The sequence below is a fragment of the Branchiostoma floridae genome, chromosome 16, assembly GCF_000003815.2.
Source record: "Branchiostoma floridae strain S238N-H82 chromosome 16, Bfl_VNyyK, whole genome shotgun sequence".
Lineage (NCBI taxonomy): Eukaryota > Metazoa > Chordata > Leptocardii > Amphioxiformes > Branchiostomatidae > Branchiostoma > Branchiostoma floridae.
This window is the reverse complement of record NC_049994.1, coordinates 14302554-14310944: the sequence shown is the minus strand read 5'-3', so window position 1 is coordinate 14310944 and position 8391 is coordinate 14302554. Positions and strand designations below refer to the sequence as shown.

Here is an 8391-nt window from a genome sequence, read left to right as displayed (position 1 = left end):
GTGCCCAATTTTATAAATAAAAAACTAATCTTTTTACGTTTGGTGTCAGTGTTTTGTTGTCTTTTCAGCAACACGTTCACATATTGTTTGATATAGAATGAGTATGAAATCGAAGGCCAGTTACACACATCCGTTTTAGGTCGCAGTGAGAGAGAGCAGCGCGATCGCCAGCTAGTAGAAAAGGGGCCTACCCAGTGACTGGCTGAAGCCGTGATACTGGCTGAAGCTCTTGACCATCTTCTAAAACGTTAAGAGTCGAAGAAGTCCACAAGCTTACCAAACTTTATCTTCCTTTCTTGGGGGACTAGAGCTAACTTAATTTTTTAAGGCAATCATACAGGCTAAAAAAACATCTCCGTCCTTTCTAGCATCGTCATTGTATTTTGTCGCAATGTGCAAGATTTTACAAGTCTAGAGTAAATCACAAGTTTAAAAATAGGGATTACAAACAGGAATTATTACAAGTCAACAAAGTTTGCTTCCGACCGGCAGAAAAATGTATGACTATGATCTATAAATATAACAAGATATCTCGGTATCGTAGCAACCAAGGTGAAAACGCATTACACTGTTGACAAAATTATGATACAGACGGTTCGCTATCAATAAGAACGGTGTCGCAAGCAACGTACAGCCAGTGGAACATTTCCAAGTCGTGTACAAGGCACGGCCAGTGTTGCGGAAAACACCTCTGCATTATAAGTTCGAGATGGGAGTTATGAAGATCGTCTTCCTCGCCGTGACCGTTTTCGCAGTCTCAGGTATTTGAATGATGTACTGAGTATCCATTTGATGTCACATTGTTCATCATTCATTATCATTATTCATCCTCTATTTTGAGGTGCAGCAAGTAAAGTCTGATTTCCAGAACAGTCTGTCTCCCATCGCAGTGAGAAGTCCCGGGCCATCTAGGCCAGTTTCTGACTCAATGAGTTTCTTCAAAGTTAGCCTTGGGCGACCAACATATTTCTTGAATAAATCAGGTGACCAGAGCAGGAGTTTTCCGGCAGACTCTATACAACGAACCACATGGCCGGCAAGGAGTAGTCGGCGTCTCACATTGTTATTTTAGGATAACATTTTCGAGTTGTGCTTTGGTCGCGCCGGAGCCAATCGGTAGTCTCCAAGCAGACCCTACGGTGCCGTTGTTGGAGATAGTATCAAAGCTGACAAAGGAGAATAGCCGGCACCGTAGGGTCTGCTTGGAGACTACCCATTGGGACTGTAGCACAAATTTGTCCCAGTGGACTGCTGGTAGTCTCAAAGCAGATCCTACGAGATAGAGTGCCTTAGAGATAGTATCAAAGCTGGCAAAGGAGTATAGCCGGCCAAAGGGAGATAGCCGGCCAAGGGTGTCAAACGGGCACCGGTGCCGGCTATACTCCTTTGTCAGCTTTGATACTATCTCTAAGGCACCGTAGGGTCTGCTTCATGGAGACTAGACTGCTGGATATCGCGGTGGTATCTCTTTGTGTAATGACAATTAGCTTACGTCGTCTATTTGTTACCGGGTCTAGTGTTGATTTTAACTTCGAGTTAGAATATTTTGAACATTCCACCAGCAAGGGGAAAATACTTTAAAAGTATAAACAAATTTCAAAATGTTTGCAAGTATGAAATTCATAGTACAAATAGTTCACGTTACAAAGATATGAAATGAATTCTAGCCGATGTCAACAAACAGCTCTGCGGTGACTCGGAACGGACTCTAGGTTTACAATCTTTTCTTTCTTCTTTATTTTTTTTAAAGTCACTGGACAGTTCTGTAACTTTGACCATGACTTCGTCAGCGAGTGCGGCTACGACAACGATCCCTCGGCGCCGATGGACTGGGAGCAGTATGACGGACACAGCCATGGGCACGGGCACGTCCAGATCACAGGCAGTGGGCCCACGCAGGACCACACGCACCAGGGAGGTACTGTATGAGGTCTATGTCGCTAGTAGCATAGAAATACTCAATCTGATGTATGTATTGTAACCTACCGCAGATTCCACTCGATATAGTTCACTAGTATCGTAGTAACTGAAATTGTTGTGATAAAACGCATATGTGTAGTATTAGACTGTACCCTTTGTTGTCTATACATTACCATATAATGTCATTGATACAATTGTTGCGTAATAAACCATCTATCTATAAGGTCTCATTCATGAATTTGGATTAAAGCAGCACTTAAGTCCAGGAGAATACTATTTTCCAATATGACATGTATAAATGAATACATAATCAGCCGACTTTTTGCAGAATTATGCTTGTGAATTACGTGACTTCTTTTAAAACAATGTGATAATATTCACAATAGTCTCCAAGCAGACGTGCCAGCTGGATGAATAAAACTAGAGAGAAGAATGTGGCCAAATAAGTTGCCATGGGATTTCAGTCAGTCGTTTGCAGTCTATCCAGCTATCATTAACTAGGCTTTTATTTCTAACTTGGCCCAAGTCCCCTATTACTATTCGGCCAGGCCGGAGTCTGGTAGAGACTAAAGGTAACAAGTCGTTTCGCCACAATGTCAGTTCGCCGCGTCATTTCACCACAAAGTAAGTCGTTTCGCGAGAAGGCACGTGCCGTTTCGCAACAAAACACAAGTCGTTTCGCCACATATGAATTTCATTTCTCTGGATGGCCATAATAGCATTAGAAATCGTATTCCTAACATCACTTACGCATTCATGTACGCGAATGAAATCATGACATATTTTCTAGCTATCACTGAGACTAGACTAAACTCACACAGCCTCTATCTTTGCCAGGACACGGACACGGGTGGTTCATGATGTCCAACTGCGCGAACAACTTCCCTGGCGATGAAGCCAGGCTGGTGAGTCCCATGATGATGGGCACCGCCGTGTTGGACTTCTGGTACAACATGAATGGCGGGGACCTGGACTTGTCCGTGTACCTACTACAGGGGGGACAGGAGGTGCAGGTCTTTAACAGACAGGACATCGACTCTCTCCTCTGGATGCACGCTACCATCCCCCTCAATCCACCCAACTTTGACGAACCGTACCAGGTAAGCTTCTTTTAGCAATTGTCCGGTAGGCATTATTTGTGTATATATTTACCTTCGCCAAGAAGGTTGTATTTCGGTAGCCTCCTTCACCGGCCTCTCTGGGAACCTTATCGTACGTTTTTTTGGGGGGGGGGGCGCGATTCGCGATTTTTAACCGGGAAATATGCCGGGAAAGGAATATATACCGGGAAGCTTGTACTGGCTAAGCTTGTACTGGTTTCCAACGTTTGTGTGCGTGTGTTTGTAGAAGACCAGCATAACGCGATAACGCCTGGATGGGTTGTATTGATATTGGGTATGTGGGTAGGCGCTGATGAGACCTGTAAACGGTTAGATTTTTGGCCCCCTGACGATTTGTTACGGCACTGCAGTGGAACTTCCAGGTTTGATATCTCGAGTTCTGCACATGATGTGGTTATGAATTTTGAGAGGTAGATAGCTCTTGTTTTACGTATACATTTCTATTTTTCGTTTCAACAAACAGCCCGACCGGAAGTCGGTTTAGAAATGTGACTTTATCCTAAGCTACGATATCTTTAAGCGATTGTTTTGGAATGACGCGTGTCACATTTACAAGAAAGTGTAGTACCTAAAAACAATCCGGGGCCCGGCGAGGGCGCTGTCGATTTTGCTTCCTACTTGACTTCTAAAAAGTTGTTCATCTCATTTGCAAATCAATTCATAGTTAGGATATTAAAGCTCTCCAATAAAATATCTTCAGTGTCGCTGACGAAAGATAATGGACGTTATCTGAAATGTCTGAACGTTTCCAAGAGCATATCCAGTTACTTGTGTAACTCCTTTTTGGCGTATCTTATTACCTGGATCGACGCATGTAACTTTCATCGACTTATGCTTCGCCTCCTATCAGCATGGCAATCTTATATTCTACTTGTAGCTAGTTGTGGAATGTTTATACATGTGTATGATGATATCGTCGTGTTTTTTTTTGGCAGATTGTGTTCGAGACCGTCCGGGGGACAGACCGGCTGTGTCACGTGGCTATCGATGACGTCAACATCAATATAAGTATGTGACCTTCATTGACACAATAAAAGTACAATGACTTTCGTAAAATAGCCTCGCTAGTTAAGTTGTTTGATTCTTTCATGTAACAGGGGAGCTAACCTTCAAGCAGATGTTTGGATAAGAGATCGCAATGTTTTTTTAACGATCTGACGGTCGGGTCAATGGGCGCTGCCATATTGGACTGTGACGTCATAGATCGGCCATCTTGGAATCGCCGCCATCTTGACTGATCACAAAACAGCTCAACATAACGTCAACTTTTTGCAGCAAATATTGCCATACATAAAGAAAATGCACTGGAGTAACCATTCAAGTATTGGAGTAGAAATTTTCATATTGGAGTTGACTTATAACTACAACTTTAAGTAAGCCACAAGAATTCGATTTTTTTTTTCATTGGCGAATGACTCGAATAACAGACGAACGCCTCTCGATTCCATCAATACAGTCGCTACACCAACGCCGCCCACTGCGGCTCCTACCACGGCGGGTCCCACAACCTTACCTCCATCTGCCGCGCCAGAAACCCAACCGCCTTCGGCCGGTCCCGCTACGGCCGGTCCCGCTACGGCCGGTCCCGCTACGGCCGGTCCCGCTACGGCCGGTCCCGTTACGGCTGGTCCGCTCCAACCCCTAACCACCAAACCGGACACCGCGACCGACACGGTGCCAGCTACCCCTGATCAGCAAACCGACAAGCCTGTGACCGCTAAACCTACCGACGCTGTCGCTGATACAACCCCTGAACCAACCACAACGACCACAACTACAACTCCCGAACCCACAACCCCAGAACCTACAACGATCACAACTACAACCCCTGAACCAACAACAACGACCACGACCACAACCCCCGAACCAACCACGACCCCTGTACCCCCAACAACGCTCCCTCCCGGCATGACCATTAACTGCAACTCTGATGTCATCCAAGTCGTCATCCTGAGGAGTGCGGCTCCGCACCTGGACGAGCAAACCACCCACCTCAATGACCCGACATGCCTCGCGACCGTCAACGACACCCATCTCGTGTTTGAGACACCTCTGGGCGGATGCGGAACCACTCGACAGGTAAGACCCGTAGTGAAAGTTATAAATAAATTTTCTGTTGAGGGTTGGTCGATGATCTCTTATATACATATATACAGGTATAACCCCGACCGGGCCCCGAAGCCACCCCAATGTGCTCAAGATTAGGTTACGGCGTCTGTGGTACCGGGTCCCGGGGTGATTTTAACTCGAGCGAGTTAAAATCAACTCTGGGCCCGGCGGTGCCAAAAATAAGCCGGTAGCCGCATGGTATCTCACTGGGCCACGTAGGGGTCACGGCCGAAAGTGCAAAAAAAGCCTGTGAACTATCCGGCAGGACTTACTCACTACTTACTACCGTTTTCAAATTAGGACCTACGCCTATGATATGACATATGTATCTCACTGTTGTCGTTGGACATTTGGTCACAGGAGACTGAGAATTACATCATCTACTCCAACTCGGTCGAGCAGATCGTCAACGTGGTCGATGGCAGCGAGATCACGTTTACCGGAAATCTCGACTTCCACTGCGCCATGTCTCGCGAGAGGTTGGTGACCGGCGTGTTCCAACCTGATGGCGGGAAAATGGCTCGGTTGCAGTACGATCCCTTCGCTTTCGGCGAGTACGACATCGAGATGAAATTCTACCAGTCTAGCGCTTACCAGACAGAACTGGGGTCCCCTGTCAACGTCCCCATCGGAGACACCCTCTACGTGGAGACTCGCCTGACGTCGTCGGACTCGAACCTGCGCATCAGGGCCACGCGCTGCGACGGAACCACCACCACCGACCCCACCAGCCATCCCCAGTATTACGTCATCGACAACAAGTAAGGGCGAGGTCAACATGCGTCGTGCAATCGTTGTAATATCCAAGCAGATCCAAGATAGTATCAAAAGTTGGCACAGCAGTGAAGCCGGCCTAGGGGTGTGTATGCGAACGGTGCCCGTCTGACTCCCTTTGGTCGGCTACACTTCTTGTCCAGCTTTGATACTATCTTATGGCACCGTTGGATCTGCTTGGAGATTACGATCCTTATACGATCGGTAGCTCTCAAAATTCAACCGTCTTGCTGGGGACCAAAACTTGTCACACAAAAGCTGTGTAAATCCTTGTCTGTGCCTGATTCTGTCACAGCCTACTTAAAGATCTTTCTTGTCAAGAAATATACCCTACTTTGTTACTATACATTTTTTGTTGTACAATAACGACAAAGTACATACAACTGTAGACAGTTATGCCGTGCTCAAGTTAAAAGCTTATGTTCGTGGCACAAGACAATCCACGAGTAGCACGTAAACACGGGTACGGGATCACCTTTAAGAATATGTAGAATATAGACTCCTATCACCTATGTTCTGTAATGCTTTACATACCTATAAATCGTTAACTTGTGTCTTCGTTACTTCTCCCAGGTGTCCTACGGACGGTAATGTGGTCCAGCTGCCCTCCCCATCCCCGGCGGTGGAGCGGTTCAGCATGAGGGCCTTCCAGTTCCTCTCCGCTGCTGGCTCGCCGGTATGTGGATATTGTAAAGAGAATTCTGCACTGTGTGTAGTTGTCATGGCGATTTGTTCCATGCTACGCAAAAGACACATACACACAAACTTACAGACACACACACAGATACCCGCGCGTGCGTCGCGCACACACACACACACACACACACACACACACACACACACAGAGTCACATACATGACAGAGAGAGAGAGAGATAAAAAGAGCGAAAGATTTTTTTTATGAAAGAAAATGTGCAGCTATCTATAGTTTTTCCCTTCTTATGAAAATCAGTTCAATTCCTTTTTCATACTCTGCTCATACATGTAGACCTACAGCCATCCAAAAACATTACAGATAAACATGGAAATGTTAACTGTATATTGAAGATGGCGTACAATTGAGAGGACCATATATTCCAGAGGAATGTTTAGCCAAGTATAGTATAAAACAAGAACGCAACAACACGCTCGTAACAACAAACGTGAAAATTGACACATCAAAAAATGGCGACGCCCCTTCCCATCATACACCACTCCAGTGGGAAACAAATGGCAGCGCCTTTGGACGGGAGCGAACCCAATACAGATTTTGCTATCGCAAACCTGTAACAATGATACGAGTGAACACCTTTGATGACGTTTTACCATCTTGTATTTTTCCACCTGCCAGCACTACCTCCACTGTTACGTGCTGGTCTGCAATGCCGCATCTCCCAACAGCCCTTGCGAGGACGTCTGCGCCAGATCCCACCCAATGGCACGCCGAGAAGCCCCTAACCCTCAAGGTATCGCACCGGAGTTTCTTTAATGATTTGTAGGTAGGCGAACACCCTCAGGCCGAGGGTCTACAGTTCCGCTAAGAAACGTAAGACGCAAAACTTAATAAATACTGGCTATTGAAGGTTCACAGGTGGCTTTCAGGCTAACGCTTTGCCCATTGCTTTGCAAGTTCTGCCCAGCTATAATTCTCTATAGAACATGCCGAAAATCTCACTTTGGTTCAATGAACGTCTGTGTCAATGTTACAGAAGTGCGCCTGTCGGTAGAGATACCGGCGAGGAACGTCAAGCTCTACGGCATCCTCTTCGTGGCCGCCGCCATGGCGGTGGGAGTGATCGCGCTCGTCGGAACAGCCCTTGCCGTTCGCCGTTACCGAAAGAACCCTCACCCCACCGAGGAGATCGACATGTAAACCTTTGGCGATAGGGCCTCGCAACTGTGACGACGCTGTTCTGTAAAAATTCGTGATAACAAGTTTGTAATTAAGCTGATGCCACTGTCACTACAACGGGCCCCTGATACGTATGTTACGTCACTAGGCATTTGTTTAACAAGTGTCGTTCATCCAATAAAGTAGTGACAATAAACCTACGACGTTGGTGATGTTTTTCATAGAGATTATTCACGTGTATAGACATGCATGGTTTGCAACTGTTTGTGTTAGAACAAAGTATGGTGTTAAAGGTAGCAGAACGCGCCCTATGGGAATTTCTAAAGTAAGGATCACAAAGGCTTTGGCGCGGCAAAGTGGTAAGGTGATCTAGCTGTGCTACTCTCCAAAACGGCATTTAAACAAACGAGAATTGTTCAACGGCTAATGTCCAAACATATCGTTTTATTCATTGTAAGAAGGTAACATTGACAAGGAACACGAATTTCTCTATACCAGCCATTTTCTAGAAAAGGATAATAAATAAATTAAAAACAAAATATTATCATCAACCAACAGCTGTTCCATAAACCAATATTTGTCTTTATCAAAAAATCCAGGCGTCTTGTTGAAATATCTGGCTTATCTAATTCCAAAC

The 8391-nt window shown here is 45.7% G+C and overlaps 1 protein-coding gene across 1 annotated transcript; it reads left to right on the top strand.

Annotated features, from left to right (window-relative positions):
* The first annotated feature begins 596 nt into the window (after positions 1 to 596).
* On the top strand, positions 597 to 7954 carry LOC118432700 (ZP domain-containing protein-like). Its single transcript, XM_035844308.1, has 9 exons — positions 597 to 761; positions 1751 to 1918; positions 2758 to 3020; positions 3977 to 4049; positions 4498 to 5120; positions 5511 to 5911; positions 6498 to 6600; positions 7254 to 7368; positions 7612 to 7954. The coding sequence occupies exons 1-9, from the start codon at positions 710 to 712 to the stop codon at positions 7773 to 7775; spliced, it is 1962 nt and encodes a 653-aa protein (XP_035700201.1). The 5' UTR covers positions 597 to 709; the 3' UTR covers positions 7776 to 7954.
* Positions 7955 to 8391: the final 437 nt, after the last annotated feature.

What these genes read in the sequence shown, in the direction of transcription:
- LOC118432700 (XM_035844308.1), top strand. Translation starts at nt 710, where the DNA reads ATGGGAGTTATGAAGATCGTCTTCCTCGCCGTGACCGTTTTCGCAGTC. An exon ending in GACCGTTTTCGCAGTCTCAG is followed by an intron (nt 762 to 1,750) that starts GTATTTGAATGA and finishes TTTTTTTTAAAG; the next exon opens with TCACTGGACAGTTCTGTAAC. An exon ending in TGACGTCAACATCAATATAA is followed by an intron (nt 4,050 to 4,497) that starts GTATGTGACCTT and finishes CCATCAATACAG; the next exon opens with TCGCTACACCAACGCCGCCC.